General features: G+C 40.0%; 1 protein-coding gene across 5 annotated transcripts in view; it reads left to right on the top strand.

Moving 5' to 3' along the window:
- myo18b (myosin XVIIIB) overlaps positions 1–19310 on the top strand; it is a 59639-nt gene that overhangs the window by 15709 nt on the left and 24620 nt on the right. For all 5 annotated transcript variants that reach the window (XM_087843998.1, XM_087843997.1, XM_087843999.1 and 2 more), the window contains 22 exons: positions 127–271; positions 585–755; positions 1787–1877; positions 2662–2854; positions 5008–5088; positions 5715–5835; positions 5918–6065; positions 6854–7037; positions 7130–7280; positions 7843–7952; positions 8040–8105; positions 8187–8315; positions 11078–11221; positions 13665–13754; positions 13831–13950; positions 14029–14134; positions 14969–15093; positions 15203–15357; positions 15925–16048; positions 17205–17405; positions 17483–17593; positions 19160–19264. In XM_087843998.1, coding sequence (XP_087700124.1) covers positions 127–271; positions 585–755; positions 1787–1877; positions 2662–2854; positions 5008–5088; positions 5715–5835; positions 5918–6065; positions 6854–7037; positions 7130–7280; positions 7843–7952; positions 8040–8105; positions 8187–8315; positions 11078–11221; positions 13665–13754; positions 13831–13950; positions 14029–14134; positions 14969–15093; positions 15203–15357; positions 15925–16048; positions 17205–17405; positions 17483–17593; positions 19160–19264 — 2871 coding nt within the window. The remainder of the gene's footprint in view (positions 1–126; positions 272–584; positions 756–1786; positions 1878–2661; positions 2855–5007; positions 5089–5714; positions 5836–5917; positions 6066–6853; positions 7038–7129; positions 7281–7842; positions 7953–8039; positions 8106–8186; positions 8316–11077; positions 11222–13664; positions 13755–13830; positions 13951–14028; positions 14135–14968; positions 15094–15202; positions 15358–15924; positions 16049–17204; positions 17406–17482; positions 17594–19159; positions 19265–19310) is intronic.

Genomic DNA, 19310 nt, shown 5'->3' with positions numbered 1-19310 from the left:
AGTTAGACTGTGATTGGAGATAAGATGGAAAGATGTGACTCAGCTGTTCCCTCACCTCATTTAATTGTCTGGCTGTCAAAAACAGAAAAGACAGACTGTCCCCTCTCCCTTTCTTACTGTTCTTAGGTGGAGGAGAAACAGCGTGCATCCATTGCTTTCACAAAGCTGCTGAGTGCCATGGAAACACTGGGCTTCTCACCCGGTGAGCAGAAGGCGATATGGCATGTTCTGGCTGGTATTTACCATCTGGGAGCTGCTGGGGCCTGTAAAGGTAACATAGTGATTCACTGTGAGTCACACAGTGTTACTGCACACACACACACACACTACACACACACCTCCTGTCTGTAGCTCAGGAGGTAGAACCATGGGAAGGTTGCTCGTTCGATCCCTGCGTTGGACAAGACACTGACCCCAAGACACAGAGTGATTCTCTTTAGGAAAGCTTGATAGTGTCGAGCTAACACTCCACCTCCGATCCAGTTACTTTAAATTTCTCACTCATTGCTGAGCCGACCATCACTAATGTTCAGTGCATGCTGTCATAATCACATTCTCTTTGAGTTTTCCCTTTGGTTGTGCAGTGGGCAGGAGGCAGTTTATGAACTTTGACAGTGCTCAGATGGCAAGCAGTGTGCTTGGATGTGAAGGTGATGATCTGCACACAGCAGTATTCAAGCATCACCTTCGACAGCTTCTGCAGAGGGCCACTGGGGGCAGCAGAGAGAGGAGCGGTGCCGCAGAATCGGAGGAAGGTGAGATGCGCACACACTAAAGCCAGCATGTGAAAAACGGCAGCGGAAAGTTTAGAGAGTGTTTGAGGATCCTGTTGCACACTATCAGTGCTTTCAATCTCGGCTGATCATTACAAAAAAAAAAAAAAAAACAAAGCTTATGAAAGTGAATAGAGAGATTGCTTCATTAATATATTTTAGTGGTTACAATTTTTCATTCATAATTTGTTTGATATTTCATTATTCAGCTTACTGCTATGTTGAACAATAAAGGCCATCAGTGCGGACTCCAACTAAACACAGCTCACTATTCTCCAACAGTTTTGATTGTTTAGAGGGAACTTTACCATTTTCTGATCCAGTGACAACTTCAAGCATCTTGTTACAAGGGCTAATGTGTGGCACCATCTGGTATATGAACTGGTGTTTATAGAACGGGATCTTTGGTGGTCAGTACAATATAACACATCAGGACTGCAAAGAATTCACAGAATTAAAGCTACTCATGTAAGCCTCATTGCCTTTCCACCACCCAAACATCTTTCCTTCAGCCAAAAGATATGATCAGCAGAGCTGATTAGTCCCTGAATAATTTACCCAACAACACAGGAGCAGTTTGTTGCTCAGAATGTGACAAATATCACCAAAAGGTCATCAGTGACAAATAAAATTAAATGAAGTGGTGACCTGATGTGTGATATTGGAGACACATTCAGTTGCTCTGAATTTTGAATGGGTGCCTACATATATTTTACTTGTAGCATTTGTTGACTTTCTAGTGTGAGAGCTGACACGAAGCCTCACAAGACTTAGCCAAAGTGCTATCATAGCCCTGCTTAACTTCTAAAAAAAGATCAGAGGCCCCAAAAAGCAGGGATAAAGATACCTGCTTTAATCTCTTAGAGGTTCCAGATTTTCTTTGAGTTGCATTTTTAGAGAAAGGACAACGTGCTGTAGGAGTGGATTTATCCTGATAAAGCCTTTAAGGATAAAGGAGAACATTAAAAAACGCGAGTAGAAAAGTGTGTCCTTATTCACTTTGTTGTGCGCAGGTCCGAGGCTAACAGCTGCTCAGTGCCTCAATGGAATGGCTGCTGGACTTTATGAAGAGCTCTTCACTGCCATCGTGTCACTCATCAACAGGTCTGCATGCATCTCATTAAATACACGATCCACAGCCTTATCACAAGCTCTCAGTCTGCCTTCATAACTGCTGCCTAACAAGGCTTCATGACTTTAGACTTTGTTTTACGATGGCTTACTGTGCTTTTTCTTATTATCTTTAATATATTTTCTGCTACAGTGATTGAAGACTATATTAAACATGGCCTAAATTATCCCTGCAATCAATCTAAGTCTTAAAACTCAATTTCTGATCATTTTTCTACTCTTGGCTCTGTATGATGTCACAAAGAAGGGATATCCCTAATATGATGATTTCAGGCTCAGGACCGCTAATGCCCACTGTTCAAAACCTTCTATTTTTGAGAGCAGCCAGTAAGAGGACAGCTGGCTTTTAAAGAACATTAAAACAGACTGCTCGTTTCATTGAGGGGTTGCCTAATGGCTCGATATGAGATTATAAGGAAGGCTTCGAACACAATAGTCCAAATGTTTGTACTCCTGGAGTTGAAAATGAGGGGAAATAAATAAGAGGAGCTAATGTTGCTTTCTTTTTCTCGAGCTACATCTGTGGGTACCATTTACAAAGTTTGCAGACAGTCTGATGCATTGATCTGTACTTCTGTTTCTAGCTTCATGTGCTTATAGCAGCTTCCTGTTGTTTTGTGTAATTACCACGCTACTGAGGGGGGCCTTATCACATGGTCATCCTTCCCTCTACTGTACATTCATGCATCAGATATATGAATGAATAACAAACATATAAAGAACTGTAAAACTCAATCAAGCTGTGTTTTGTGGGCAGGGCGCTGAGCAGTCAGCAGCTGATGCTAGCCTCTGTGATGGTGGTGGACACGCCAGGCCTGAGGAACCCACGACACTCAGCAGAGGAGAGAGGAGCCAGCTGGTCCGAGTTCTGCCACAATTACCTACAAGAGAGGCTGCTGGAGCATTACCACTCACATACGTTCACACATACACTCGAGAGATACGCTCAGGTAACTCGGTGTACAGTTACACAGAAATTCAGAAATGTGAACAGAATAGGTTGGTCCAAATGACATACCTGTGCAGGTATAGGGATGTCTGGGAGAGAGGGCAGTGGACTTTTTGACTATTCTGTTTAACAAAATCGTGAAGAGTCGGGGGATGCCTGGGGAGTGGAGAAGAAGTGTGCTAGTACAGATTGTCAAGAACAAGACTAGTGTGCAGAGTTGTAGTAACTGCAGAGGGATAAAGCTGATGAGCCATACCATGAAGATGTAGTAAAGACTTGTTGAAGCTAGGTTAACAAGAGAGGCGATGGTCAGTGGTCCTCATGCTGAGAAAAAACACTACAGATGTGATGTTTGCTTTGAGAGCATTGATGAAGTACAGAGGATATCAGACATGATAGAGTACCAAGAGAGGAACTGTGACAATGTGAGGAAGTCAGGAGGTACAGACAAGTATGTGAAGGTGGTCCAGGACATGTATGGGGACGGAGAGGCAGTGGCGAGGTGCCTGGTACAAGTGACAGATGGGTTCAAGGTGGGGATAGGTATCTGTGACCTATAATATCTGCAGATGACATTAACATTTCCAGCAAGAGTAAGGAGCAGGTGGAAGAGAGCCTGAAGAGGTGGAGGTATGCTCTGGAGAGAAGAGCAATGAAAGTCAGTTAAAGGAAGACAGAATACGTGTGTGTGAATGAGAGGGAGACAGACGGACAGGTGAAAATGCAACAAGCAGAGATACTGAAGGCAGATGAGTTTAAATATATGAGATCAACCATCCAAAGCAACAAACAGTGCACAAGAAAGGTGAAGAGTCCAAGCAGGGTGGAATGGGTGAAGGTAAGTGTGAGGGATGCTTTGTGACAGAAGGATAGCAGCAAGAGCTAAAAGGAAAGTTTGTAGTAGTGAGATGGTAGATGGTAGTGAGACCTGCTGTGATGTATGGTTTGCAAATGAGGTGGTAGAGCTGAAGATGTTCAGTTCATTGGAAGGGAGTGAGATGGACAGGATTAAAAATCAGGAGTTCAGATTCAGAGAGGTGAGGCTGAGATGAATGGAGCATATGCTGATGAGAGGTAGTGGATATATCAGACAAAGGATGATGAAGATGGAGCTGCCAGGCAGGAGCAAAACAGGAAGATCACAGAGAAGATCCATGGATGTAGTGAAAGAGGACATACAGAGGTTTGGTGTGATATGGGACAGGGTAAGATGGAGGCAGATGATCTGCTGAAGGTGCTTCCCAAAAGGAAGGACTTGAAAGAATATACACCTCAGTCTCATCGATGCTGTAAACATAATGAGTACATACAGGATAAATAAAGTTTTATGTAGACATTCATGATCACAGGAAGATCCTAATTGCTTATAATATCCCTCTGACTTCTTTATTGAGGTCATGAGGTTAAAATTGCTAGTTTTGATAACAGTTTTGACTCTAACATTGAGACACCGATCAGAACATTGAATCACATGCATTGTTTTTCAAGTTTCAAGTTTTTCAATGAAACATTCTATTGACAAAATCTTAAAGAGATTCAGTTTAATCAATAACTCATCTACAACAATAAAGGAAAATACAGTAAATGATGACAGAAATCACATGGGCATTCCCTTTGAAAAATTTGCAAAAAAGAAAAAAAAAATTCAAATAAAATACTGTAAATATAGGTCCGAGTGAGAGTTTTTATAGCCAATCCCTCTTTGGAGCTTTAAAACACAAGAAAATCAATAAAATAACAATTACACACATTAAAAAACAGAATTGCAGACCAGAAGAGATCTGTTTCTCACATGTGCAAGTGGCCAGAATGGGATTCACACACAGAAATTTTAAAATGTCAGCCACACTGGAATGTGTCCAGGATCCTTTCTGCTCAGCCTTTACTAACACCAGCTTTAACAAAAGAGTACCAGTTTTATCCCCTGAACTTAAGCCCTAACTGGTTTTCACTGAGTATGCTAATATCTTTGGGAGATCTTCACAGTCATAATAGCATGTCTGTCAAAGATGAAAGATTAACGACAACAAATATGTTCCGATTTGATGAAAATGACACATAAAAATGAGTTAAACCGATTATTACTGAGTGAGAAAAGTGCATAGGTGAGAAAAATACATTTGCCGGAACGATTTTATGTTTTGTCTGCTGCAGGAGAAGATCCACGTGGAGTTTGAATGTCCAGAGACCAGCCCGGCCGAGGTGGTCTCTGCCATTGACCAGCCACCTCCACAGGTACGCAGCAATGTGACGTAAAAAAGACGTAAATGTGAGCATGAGGATAACAGCCATGACATCTTACCAGGAGTCTGATGTTTTCAACTTTACGCAGGAATCTTAAAGTTGTCTCATTTAAATTTCTGTCGTATAATGTTATATGATAATAGTTCTAGAGACTCCAGAAATAACTTCTGTCTTGAACGCATGAGACTACGAGGCTTGTTGAGACTTCTTGTTTTACCTAAAATCATCCCCTGCCCTGCTGCAACAACCCAAATAACAGTTTATCAAAAGTTGACAAACTTGTCTGAGTTGGGTTTGATTATTAAGGGAGGGAATAGTTTCACCAGCAGCACCTACAACTGGAGGTTATGTAGCCTGATAGGCGCACCAATACTTTTCCTCCTTGTCATTATTATTACAGTCTGTCCTTACTGCTCCCCTTAAAAGAAGCCAGAAGAACAGTGCTTGTTTGCCAGCATTTATCTTGTTCAAGAAATTACATGTACTGTGACTTTTAGCATAAAAATGTTTTTCTACTTCACTTTTCATTGTATCCTCCATCTGACCAATAGAAAATCATCATGCTTTAACCCAATGTATGCTTGAAAAGCACGTGTGTGTGTGTGTGTTTATTTCAGGTCCGCGCAGCAGATGAAGACCCCAGAGGTCTTTTATGGGTTCTGGATGAGGAGATGGTGACGCCAGCCTCTTGTGAAAACAGGGCCGTGGAAAGAGTGTGCCAGTATTACAGCAACATGGGTAAAAAATACACTGCTAGTAAAAACTTGAGCACCATATAACTTAAAGAGTATGAATTAATTGTGTTTGTTTGTCCTTGCAGTGCGACAGTGTGAGCAGCTGCTGCAGTGTGAGGTGAAGCACCTGATGGGGTCTGATCCTGTCCGATACGATCTGGCTGGATGGTTCAGCCTCATCCAGAACAACCCATCTGCTCTGAACACCATCTGTCTGCTCCAAAACTCCACTGTGTAAGTCAGAGGCCTAGGGGCTGCCCCACAAGGATGCCATGTCTAAATGAATATCTTCTAGTAGGCTCCAGTTGGCAAATGGCCCTGGGAAAATATTTTACTAAAAGAGTGGTGAAAGCCTTTCAAACAATTAAAGGGTTGTTAGATGTCATTAAATGGTCAAAAGTCTGTATATCCAAGTAAAACTAATTATTATGACCCTGCAAAAGGAACAGGTTTTAATGACAGAAACAGTGCTAATAAAATAGGACAGTTTCCTTTCCTCTTTTAGAAGCTACTGTCTCCTTTTAATCTTGGTGTTTAAACTGAACATATGCACATAGTTGTACTGTGTTTAAATTAGATTAAACTAAGATGAGAAAAGTTTTTTATTAACCTTAGGGAAACAAATTCAGGTGTTTTGGCAGCACAGAAGAAAGAAAATGTAGAGAAGGGGAATGTTTTTAATAACTTCTCCATCTGGACACTTTCTTGCTAAGAAACCATTTTAAAAACTAGCAGTGAGCACAGATATTCATCTCAGGAAGCATGAACCACTGCTCCAGGACTTTCAGAATTCCTTGCCCAGAAAGTTTTTATATGACTTCATGGAACAGACTGCCCATATACTGTTGAAGAAGTAACTAACAACTGTTAATTAGCAGGTATGAACAAGTGTGGTTCATCCATACATGATTCATTTACTCACAGCACATACCAGCTACACACTTGTAGTGATGTCAAGTAAAATGTCAAAAACATGTTTTTGACATCCTGTGATAGCTAGGTTCTCTCTCTGCCCTCCCCAGAGGGGTTGTGAAAGCCATGTTCACCCCAAGAATTTCTCTGCCCCCCCTGTGTCGGGCTCTGGGGGGACTAGAGGGTGGCAGCCAGCGCTCTTTGCAGAGGAATGGCACCATCAGGAAGACATTCAGTGGGGGAATGGCAGCGATACGCAGACACTCCCAGTGTATTGCAGTAAAACTCCAGGCAGTAAGTTTCCAGAGCATTCACTATCAAATCCTCATCTATTTCTGTAGTGTAACTGGATTCCTTCCCTCTTTGCTGCTTTTCCCACCATGCAGGATGCTCTTATCAATCTGATCCGTCGAGCCAGGCCAGTGTTTCTGCAGTGTGTCAGTGCAAAGTCTGACAATGGAAGTTTTGACATCCCAGCCCTCAGGGTGCAACTGCACTCCACACAGATCCTGTCAGCTCTGCAGCTATACCGCATAGGTATGCATGCTCATGCATTAATATTTCAAGCTGTAACACTGTGTGTAAACTAAGTACAAAGCTATTAGTGACCATTCTAGGGTTAGGGTTATTGTTTTGTTGTACATATTTAAAAGGCAAATATTCTGCAAGTAAAATATGTTATCTTTCAGAGTAAATCACATCTATTATTTGGAATCTATGACACCCAACATATACATTAATGGCAAAACAACTAGCAGCTTGGTATTCCGATATCTGGAAGAAGCAACACCTATCACAACTAGAGACTGACAAGGTGAACACAAAACCTGACATCACGTCAGGGGGGAGATGTCATTGGTACCCAAGAACAACAGTTGTGTTGAAGGTGTTGAGTGCGAGAGTGACTGACCTGAGAGATAGGATCATAGCTAAGAGAGAGAGTAAAACTTGAAGGATCAAGACCCCCCGAGTGTTTTTTTTTCACACACAGAGACACACACACATATCTGTATATATATATATATATATGTTCTCGCCCTTTTTCCAAATATTCCTGATGCAAATTAAAAAATCAATCTGTGGCCATGTTTGTCTGCAGGTTATTCAGAGCACATGACTCTGGGGGATTTCAGGTGTCATTTCCAGGCTCTTGCTCCTTCAGTCATGAAACGTTACGCTTCAGTGTTTGTCAGCCACGATGAGAGAAAGGTCAGATGGCACATGGCAGCAGCTCCCTTTCTTGTTCAGCATCATGTCTGTGAGTAAACATCTTTTTTGTGTTTGCTTATGTGTCAGGCAGTGGAAGAGCTGCTGGTTGAATTGGATGTGGATAAAAAGAGCATCCTCGTGGGTGCCAGCCGGGTAAGAACATGTTTGTACTCGAGCAGCTGAATTTATTTCGTGCTGATATGGCTCATACATTTTCCCCCCGTTGTGCGTTAGGTGTTTATGAAGCGAGGTGTGTTGTGCTATCTGGAGCAGCAGAGGGAGAAGCAGGTCACTGGTTGGCTGGTCCACCTACAGGCTGCCTGTTTGGGACATCTTGCCCGTCAGAAATATCGCAAACTCAAGGTACTTATGTCTCTGTGAGCTTGCCTTCTGCACTGCTGACTGCGAATTGATGGAATTGATACGAATTTCTCATTGGCTCCCCTTTGAGTGTCACCACTATCGCTAAAGAGCATATCAAAGAAATTACACAAAACCTCTGTGAGTAGAACACAAAGCCAACAGCACTGGGCTTGGGTTGGCATTCACTCAGCTTTAACATCATTCTGGGCTCTTGGCTAGCTTAGTGTTAGTATGCTGTCTGCGCAGACGTTAGCACTTAGCAGCATAATGTGTCTGTTTCTGTCCTGGATGCAGTTTGAACATTGCACTCTTGTCCTGTTGTGCAATATAAATAAAAGTAATGTCCTTATCCATGGTGTAGACTGCGGCACTACTTTCTTCCTCCGACTCATGAACGTAAATCAACTGATTGTAGTGCGAGCGCAAGAACCAATAAGTGGCATCAATAAGTAAGCTGACTAACAATTCCGAAGAACTGGGCTACTGTTCTCTATAAGAACAGGTTCTCGATTCCTACTAGAGATGGCACGATACCACTTTTTTATGTCCGATACCGATACCGATATCATAAATTTGGATATCTGCCGATACCGATATGAATCCGATATAGTGTGTTTTTTAATCAATAAAACTGTTTTTTTAATATCTTGCTGCTTTTTGTATAAGTTCATACTCAAGTTAAAAAACAAGAACAACACTAAAGCTATTCTGTTATACATGTATGTAAAAAAAAACAAAAACAAAACACACTGCACCCAAAATATTTCATAGATCAGCAATACTGATCAATCTAATAAAGTTAAACCTGCTCCATCCTCCCTATTCTGGTATTTTAAAGAGTACTTAGCAGAAATATTAAGCAACCTAACTAATAGGGTTGCAAACTCCCAGCAAAAGAAAATAGGGAACCACCCTCTTCCTCATGATGCTTAATCAATGTAATCAACTTTAATTTGATGCAGTGTGAAAAAATTCACAGAAATAAATTATTTTTCAAGAATAATTAAATAGATTCAACATCTTTCTTCAACAGAATTGCAGAATTCACTGATGGTACTTTCCCAAAGGAAAAAGTACTATCGCTTACTAGGGTATATTAGACTTAACAGTTACTATATACAGTAATGGACTTCTATACATTTTACATCAGATTAAAACTTTCGGTGTAAGATTCAGATAATTATTAAATAATTAAAAGCTAGATATTTTAAATGAGAATAAGAAAGAAAAGTATGTCTTTGTGCCCCCTTTTCCCTGTTCATGCCCTATCGACCCCCCTGGCTAAACTTTGCTAGATCCGCCCCTGCACAGTTACCAGCCGTCAGCTGTAGAAAAAGATCCTGGTGTAGAAAGTAATATTAAATAAATTCTAACAACAGCTTATCAAGCTTAAACGTGCTGCTGTTGTTCAGCTGCTGGTTTCCTCTTTCTGGTGCAAAGTGGGCCAAAAACAAACAAGAGAGACGGACTCGCGACAGAAAAGCCGATCAGCTGATCATTGATCAGATTCACCATTGAAGTAGCAGCAGGAGAGAGAGAGAGAGAGAGAGAGAGGCAGTCGCTCCATATATCGGTTGTTAAGCTTAAGGCGGGAATGCTTTACAAACATTCAGAGATGAACTTACACACTTGCTTTACTTCTCTCTGAGATAACTTCCTCGGAGATGAAATGTTTGCTAGCAGGCTACAAATACGCACAGCCGCTCTATCACGTGACCACACTGCTCCGATGTGCTACGGTTAGTTACGCGGTGTCGCAAGTTTTGTGAGGTGCTTTTTTCATATTTAATGGATCGGATTACATTTTTTATTTTTTACGTCAGTATCGGACCGATGCCGATACGTAATATCGGATCGGTCCATCTCTAATTCCTACTACTGACTAATCGAACCGCCAAATTTCCAATTGGTAGCCATAAGTGCCCCGTGAGATATTTTTAATGTATACATGAACACAAACAGGAGCTTTGACCTTACCAGAAGAAAATTGTACATCATGTATTTTAAATGCAGCTGTTAGCATTTCCTTTAACTTTACAACTTTTGTGTTTCTTTTTGAGAGTTGTTGTTTTCAAACTTTTTGTGGTGCCTTTTTTTGCACTTTTTTTTTGTGTTTTTTCTTTTTGTAGGTTGTACTTCTTTGTGGTCGTTTTGCATCTATGTAGCGGTGTTATGCTTTGCATGGTGGTTTTAGATGGGAGTTGTTTATTTGTTTTCTTTGCTCTTCGTGTGTTTTAATTTTTTTTTTTTAATCTCTCTTGGTGTTTTTTCCTTTTTTGGTAGGTGTTTGTGTGTCTTGTCGGTCATTTTGCATTACTGGAAATGTTTTATGATTTGTGTGGTTGTTTTGCATCTCCTTGTCATCACTTTTAGTCTCTTTGTGTCTGCTTTATCTTTTACAGTTTTTATGTGTTTCTTTTTTTATGGATGTTTGCACTCCTTGACCTTTGACCTTAGCAAGTAATCATTCAAAGTGCATACATTTACACTAGTTATTGCATAAATTATTGTACTAGTATAATAGTATTTCAGTTTAAGGTAATATCACTTTAAAGTGAATGTGTCATTACTTTTTCATTCTATAATTGTTGGTTCAGGTCTCAATGAAACTTTTTTATTTTTAATTTTTTACATTTTGTTGCGATGACATTTAATGGTTTTATCTGTTGCTTTAAAAGGAGACTGAGCTCAGCTGTAGGTTAAACTCACACATTTTGTGTGTGCGTGCGTGCGTGTGTGTGTGTGTGCCCGTCTGTCTCCAGGTGCAGCAGATGGCAGTGAGTTGTCTGCAGAGGAACCTGCGGGCTCTCAGGGTCATGTCCAAGTGGAGTTGGTGGAAACTTTTCTGCAGAGTGCGTCCTCTCCTTGATGTCAACATGGATAATGAGAGGCTCAGGGCCAAAGAGGTACATGATTACAATTATCAGAAGGTGTTCAAACACTTTGTGAAAAAATGTATTTGCTTTTTTGCAGAGATTTAGATGAAACAAATGAAGACTGAGTGATTGATTTTCTTGCTCAATGTCTCCAAATGAAGGCAAACGTATACATGTGTATTTTAGTAAAATGTTTCTTAAATGTATATATATGTATTAGCATTAATATTTTAGCTTTAGGAGTTAAATGGACAAATATAAAAGCATCTTAATCTGGTAAATAGCTTACACATCTTAGAATATCAACTTATTAACATTGCAAAGTACAATAGTTTCCGCTGTAAACTCTCTAGCCCATGCTTATCAGGGAAAGACAGAGGGTTAGATAATGCGTTCGTTGGAAGGTAGCAAAGCATTTTTTGGCAACATTCAGATTACACTGTAATGCACAAAGTGACAAATGTCTTCATGTATTGTAGAGTCCTGGATGGAATATCCTATACACTGTATCGGTGCTTCACTAAATGTTCGCAGAATACCACAAGGTGGAAACTATGTGGGACTCTTACAAGGCAATGTCCTTAACACCACTGTGGATGTGCTCAGAGCTGTGTTAATGTGTTATTGTATTTTTTCTTATATGTTAGTCTTATGTAACTGTAATGCAATGAAATGGCAAGTGAGCAGAAAGTACTGTGCAAAAATCTTGCCTCACTATTAATTATTTTATATTTTGATAGGAAAAAAAGGGGAAGGCACCAATGTATTGAAACATGAGCAAACATACATTGAAATATAGTATATGAGACCAAAACAATGTTTTTGAGAACATTATGAGAAGATTACACAAGGTAAAGTCATGTCCTGCTCTGTGTGGGTGAATCGACTTTTCCCAGCAATTTCCAGGACTGATCAGTAGGTGGTGCTTTTTGCCATGTCGGACTTTTGTCTTCATCGTCACTGCTCAGGAGCAGATTATATTTTCAGCATAAAGTGCCATTGACCATTTGGCCTAGTAAAAGGTACACACCACTGTGAGAGTAAAATGAAATATCCAGGGTCTGTACAGACTGTATGTAATGATGAACATTGCCACTTTGGAGTCACTGGTTAGTGAAGTCCTTTTATGAAGCCTCAAGTGAGTGGTGGTTATGATTGAGAAACTGCAACACTCATAGGCTGGTTGATTATTCCAGTCTTATAAATGTGTACATTTAGTAATTTTACATATGAAAACTGCCTAGCCATGCCTCAAGGCTCAGTAAACATAATTACATCTTTTTGTTGTGAGCAAAAGTTGCTGTGGGTTCTCTCTTAGTTAGAATAGACACAACAATTTATAACTCGAGCTTCTATTGCTATAATCGCTGACTTAAACTTACATGCCTGTGGAAGAACAATTATAAGGCTGCGTGGTGTTCATAATGGAAGTTCAGTGAGCTGTAGCAGCGCCAGCATCTAATAGGTGGATTTTGGTTTCAGTGAACGAGTGATAATAATCATAATTAAAGCTGCAAGCAGCGTTATGAGGGCCCTCGCACCCCATCGCGTCGAGCCACGCCCAACACCTAAAACCAGCACGTCCGATCTGATGTCACATTGATGGAATTCATGCATTTAACCACCAGCTAACATTTCATCTCATTCAATCATGATTATAGTTATCCCACTAGGTGGCGCTGTAACCATTACTGACAAATGGCATAACTAACATTTCCGAGCTTGAGTCTCATCATCCCTGCGACCTTTGGGAGAGATTGGACATGGTGTTTTTGAGTGACAGCAGATTACTGCTTTTTGGCGAGTGATTGAAACCACGTGCCGCCATGACCACCCCGTTTCCCGGAACGTAAAAAGCTTCGCGATTTAACATCACAAAGGCCTTTAGATTCCACACACTGAAGATTGTGTCAATCTGATGAAAATCCTTGGAGGAGTTCGTCAAAGAACGGTGCCTGAAAAGAAGGGAAATTGTCACCAAAATTAATTTCAAAATGGCTGACTTCCTGTTGGATTTGGGATATTGCTCCAAGAGACTTTTTTGTACATCTTGATATCTTCTATAAGCTTACCAGGTGTCAGACTCATAGATAAAACACAGAGCAAGGGCTGATGAGTTGAAATTTTGTAGGGGGCGCTGTGGAGCCATTTTGCGCTATTCAATGAAAATGATCACATAACAAGAAAACCTTCATCACATTGGAGGTGTGGGCCAAATTTCAAGACTTTTTAAACTTTCCAAGCCCCTCAAAAGCCACTTCATTTTTCATGGTGAACCGAGCAGATACAATAGGGCCTTCGAACTTTTAGTGCTCGGGCCCTAATAATAATAATAATAATAATAATAATAATAATAATAATAATAATAATAATAATAAACAGAGCAGATACAATAGGGCCTTCACACTTTTAGTGCTCGGGCCCTAATGATGTTTCAGTCACAGTGAGTCTTCTATTTTGCCATTTTTGTCAGGATGAAATATCAGTTCTGAGACGACGCCTAGAAAAATCAGAGAAGGAGAGAAATGAGCTGAGGCAGACTGCAGACAGCCTGGAAACCAAGGTTTGTATTCTCACACAGACACACCTACACACACACACATGCACACAAACAAACTCATGTTGTGATCTATGTGCAGGTTACAGCTGTGACATCTGAACTGAGTGATGAGCGTTTCCGCGGTGATGCCGTGGGCCAGGCTCTGGATGTGGAGAGGGCAGAGAGACTTCGACTCAGCAGGGAGAACAAAGACCTGCAGGTAAGACAAAAAAAATCCTGTTACTTGTTACTCAGTTTACAAGTCCTGTTACTTACCTCGTTACTTCTTTAACTATAGGCTCGCCTAGATCAGTGTAAAGTGACCATGGAAACCCTGGAGAAGCAGCTGGAGGAGGAGAAGCAGAAAGCTCAGGCTAAGGAGAGTCAGAGAGGAGCAGTAACAGGTAGAGAGTAGTCCTAGGACCAATTTAGTGTTGTCCTGCATGTTTGCCAGGACCTACACAGGGGTACATGATTTTTGAGTGCCAGGAGTGTTTTCTGAAGCCAAAAATATTTACACCTAAGCCAATAAAAAACAGCTTCTTCCCAAAGTACCACTGATAGCTGGAATTAACCCTATAACGTTCTTCATCAGCGATGACTCCAAAACAAACCCTGTCTCCAGAAGACACATTTACTTTAAAGGTTATCAAATTGTTCTCCGAAATCAAAATAATACATATATATATATATATATATATATATATATAATATATTATATAATTATATTATATAATTATATAATAATATATATTTTTTTGTCTTTCTCCAAAATATAGACTAAGAGTAAGGATATTACCTAAAGCCTCAAAACCCAGTCATATGATTCTTCTGCTACGTTTCTCCAAGACAGAAAGCTTGTCCCCAATGTTTGGGGAAGAAAAGTTAAAAAAAAAAGTTAAAATATTTTTAAAATGCTCTGTAATCATCTCTATTTATTATGCCTGGTGAACAATCTGTGGCTCAGCTGTATGAATGTGTGTGTGTTGGGTGATGGGATTTATAGTAGAAAGGAGTTTGAGTGCTCATATTGACTAACAGGTGTTATATAAGTACCATTCCATTTACCATTTGATTTGAACTCACCAAAAGAACAATCTGCAAAACTCAAAAAACGAATCAAATTATTCATAAATATCTTATTTTATCACACGTGAAATCTAGTGTTGAAATAGAGAAATGTCACAACATATAAAGTGACTCCATCAAAGTCATATCCATTCCTCCACATCTTGCAGAAACTGAACTGGTCATGCAGCTGGAGTGCTGCCAGACAGAGATGGAATTTGTTTGCAGACGACTGAAACAGACAGAGGAAAAGCTTGAGACAGAAAGACAAACTCGACAAGAGCTCGATGCCAAGGTGAGACAGGATGCTGAAAGGTGAACGGAGCACTGATGGGTGATTAGTTTCTAAAGTTACTTAGTATTACTAAAGTTATGATTTGTAATGTTACTCTGTTTTTGTGAAGGTGGCGACATTGCAGGCCCAGCTGGAGCAGTCCAGGAGGAGTGTGACAGAGGTGAAACGTCACTGTCGTCATTTGACCTCTGACCTTCAGGATGCCCGGGTCCTTACCGACAGTCTGCAGAGCCGCATGCATGAACTGGACCGCAAGCAGAGAAGGTTTGTTTTAACCCCACGCTGTATAACTTTCATCAGCCAAGATTATGATTTGTCATATCAATATACAGCTGTGTATCTTTCTATCTTTCTGCATTTCTGGTATAATCCTTAGTTTTATTTTGTGTCATGTGTTTCTGAATGTCAGTTCCTTCGAGTGCCTGTGTGGAATTATTTGTCTGAGTTTATTTACTACTACTACTATTACTAATAATAATTATATCTTCCAAGAAAATATTTTCCTCTGACCCTCTGATATTATTGTTATTGTTTTATTTTCTTCTGTTGGAAAAAACTTCTAGCTTTTCCCCCTTTTTTCTTTAATATTCTAGGGAGATGTAACTATGAATCAAGACTTTGTCTCTTTTCTGCTGCTGAAATTGCAACTACTACACAGAACACCCCCCTGTTCAATTAATAAAGTTAATTTCACTTTCCCGCCATCAAACAAATGAGATGTGTCAAAAAGTGATACACTGCCAAAAATTGTCGATATATACTTCTTTACAAATATGATGTATAATCATAGTGAATACAAAATCCTCCTGCTGTTTGTATGCGTTCATACAGGTTTGATAACAAGCTGACTCAGGCTCTGGAGGAAGCTGAGTGTGAGCGAGAGCAGAAGGACAAAGCCTTTCAGGAAAACACAGCGCTGGGAGCTGAAATATACAAATTGCGCTGCAGCCAACAGGTGGGTTGGCCTATGTGTTGACTGTGTGTAGATTTTTATATGAACTGATTAAAAGATTTATGCTATTTCACAGTAATGTCATGTAATGATGAGTTTGTGGTTACTTCAGTAATTGTGCAGATGCCAAAAGCTACAGTTCCTCAAATGTACCATATTAAAAAGCTTAACAACATTAAAAATCATCCTGATTTGGTCTTTGTCCCCCCCCTTTTATACAGCTCTAAAATCCAATTAAGCTTTTTAATAACTCACCTGACTGGATAGCCTCTAAAACCAACCTCTGGACTGTGTTGTTTGTGACAAACAACACAAAGCAACATTAAAAAAATAATGGCATCAGCTGTGCTTACACCGAAGATTCAAAATACACAAACAGATGGTGATGCCACTTTTGTTGCATACATCTGTAGACTCTATGTAATATTAAATAGTCTTCAGAATTATTTAGTGGATTTACATGTGATTTTATGGAGTAGTATCCAAAAGTGTGCAACAGAAAAACAGACTGATTCAACAGGTTAACCTGGAAGAGAGTCTCAAATGTAATGTGGAAATGACAGCTGTCACATGTAATTCATGATAGGCTGTTGCTCTGATCAAATCAAACAGACCATACTGTAGGTTGATGACTCTGAGACAGCTATGTTACAGAAACTGTGTGGAGTTAACGTCACATCTGACCCAAAATGTTGATGCTGGACACTACATGAGTACAGAATGAAGGCTGACATGCTGCTGAGGAGACAATTAGCTTGTCATGTATATGTCTGTCTTCATTATGAACATGTAAATAAAAGTAAAGAACAAATGATTAAGGATAAAGTTACAAAGCATTTGACTCTTACTTTCAGGGTGATATCACTATGGTGTGGCGAAGAAAAGTTACATTGGTCTCAAAAGTTAGAAATAGTTTAGTTTAGTTGGTTTAGCAGCATTTTGATTTTTTTCGTGTTTGTGTTCCTACATGATATTGTGTTCTGGATCATATCCCAAATTGCAAAACCTGCCAAACCTCCTTGAGCTAGCTCATGCTGACTAACCTGTGCCAACTTCCAAGATGCTGCACTGACCAATGGACAAAGATGAAATCTATAAAGGAGCATGAGAATGAAATGTCTTAAAGTCAGAAACTCCAGTGTTGTGTGGATGTGTGCAGGAAAGCCAGGCAGAGGTTAGCCGTCTGCAGAAGCAGAAGGAGGACCTGTGTGCTCAGATCCGTGACCTCAGCCTACCCGTTGACCTTGCCTCAGAGTCACTGCCTGCCCTCAAGAAGCAGCTTCGCCTCCTGGAGAGCCAGGTCAATGAGAAAGCAGAGGAAATCGCCAAGCTCACTGCCAAAATACAGCAGCAGCAACAGGTGATACAGCACACACAGAATATATTGCTGTCCCTGCTGCTTCTTCCCTCACCATTGTCTTTGTCCGTGTCCTTTAGATCCACATGCGGTTTGAGATAGAGGTGGAAAGGATGAAGCAGATCCATCAAAAGGAGTTGGAAGATAAAGACGAGGAGTTAGAGGATGTCCACAAGTCCTCTCAGAGACGAGTGGGTTTAACAAATACACTTACAAACTGACTGTTCCACAACCAATCATTTTAACATACATGCTTAAAAAACACGTATTTTTAAATTTGTTTTATTTTTTAATAACAACAAAACCACATGACTTTAAGGTTGGATAAAGCACATCACATACAAGACAGTTTGTTGAAGTTTTGCCAGCAGATCTTAAAATGAGAGATTCTTTAAAATGAACGTTTTCCACAGAAACAGGCTCTTTCAGTGAGATCACTAGAGTTGTACAACAGCAGTTATAATGCACTGCAGACACCAGTGGTTTTTCCTCCCCGCTAACGTGGGACTGTGACATTCCCTGATTACTGATGATGCTGTGCAAAGTGAAGTAGTTAAAATGTCTGACCATTCTCCTCTAATTTCTGACATCATCAAGACATTTTCATTTGGAGAACTGCAGCTCACGGGATATTTTTTTTTTGCAAATTCTCTGTAAACCCTAAAGATGTTTGTGTGGGAAAATCCCAACAGATGCCACAGTTTCTGTGGCAGCCGGTATAGTATTAGTCAAGTCACATGGGAAAGATTATCACATAAATATTACAGAGCAGTAATTCTGCTTTAGGTGCTGTCACGGCCTTTTATGTTCCAAAAACCAAAAAAGTCCAAGAAAAGGCCATGGGTGGCAACGGGAGGTTTGTTTTAGAACGCACTTCTGACTCCATTGTTTAAAAATCATATGTTGTTTATTTCGTGGAAAATTATAAACAAAAATCAACCAAATAACTTCTTACAACTTAAAATTAAACGAAAGTTAACTTAATTTGCTTTAACAACTTCAAAAGTGGTCAAAAAATCATTTTCTAACCCTCCCGTCTTCCCATCAGACATTTGGCAAACAAAAAACCATCTTTACCACACCCCTCCAGGGTGCTCTTAATCCCCTGATTAATGGGAGGGTCCATAAGCCAATAAACCAACCACTTTCCAAAAAATTTTTCCAATAAAATGAATTACAAATTTACATAACAAAACTAGGTCAGCATATTCTTACAACTTTAAAGAAAAAACAAAAATGAATACAAATTGCGTTTTATAAACATTCAACAAAAATGGCCACAACAGGCGCTGACATCATCATTCCTGGTAGGAAAAGCCTTATCCTCAGCATCATATTAAGACTTTTGGGAGAGATGATAAAAACTTCTTCCACACAAACTAAACTCAGCTCCTATAGGCAGGGCAGAAGAAGCTTCTGAAATTTTTGTAAGCCCTCTTCCAGCAGCATTAGCTGTAAAAGCGAGTAAGCAAAGCTCTTAGTGGCTAAACATTTATCATAGATACCTTTTATTACAGGACCAGTAGTTGCTCCTGGAAACTGTAAGATATACTAAAGTCACAAAACATCACACTTGGCTATAAACTGCACCACTGTATGCCTAAGGTTGTGCTCTGATGAAGCCAACAAAGCTACATCATCTACAAAAAGCAGGGATGCTACTTAATCCCAACAAGCTCCCCATGAATATCACAAACTGAATCAGTCAATCAACTGCCTGACACTTACAAATTCATCGTGTGTGTCTGTGTGTGTAGCTGAGGCAGTTGGAAATGCAACTGGAGCAGGAGTATGAGGAGAAACAGATGGTGATTCATGAGAAGCACGACTTGGAAGGACTCATAGCAACTCTGTGTGACCAGGTAAAACACACACACACACACACACACACACACACACACTGCTTGT

This window comes from Neolamprologus brichardi, chromosome 7 (assembly GCF_056152115.1).
Source record: "Neolamprologus brichardi isolate AB-2024 chromosome 7, ASM5615211v1, whole genome shotgun sequence".
NCBI lineage: Eukaryota > Metazoa > Chordata > Actinopteri > Cichliformes > Cichlidae > Neolamprologus > Neolamprologus brichardi.
The sequence above is the reverse complement of the archived record's forward strand: the minus strand, read 5'-3'. Positions and strand labels throughout refer to the sequence as shown.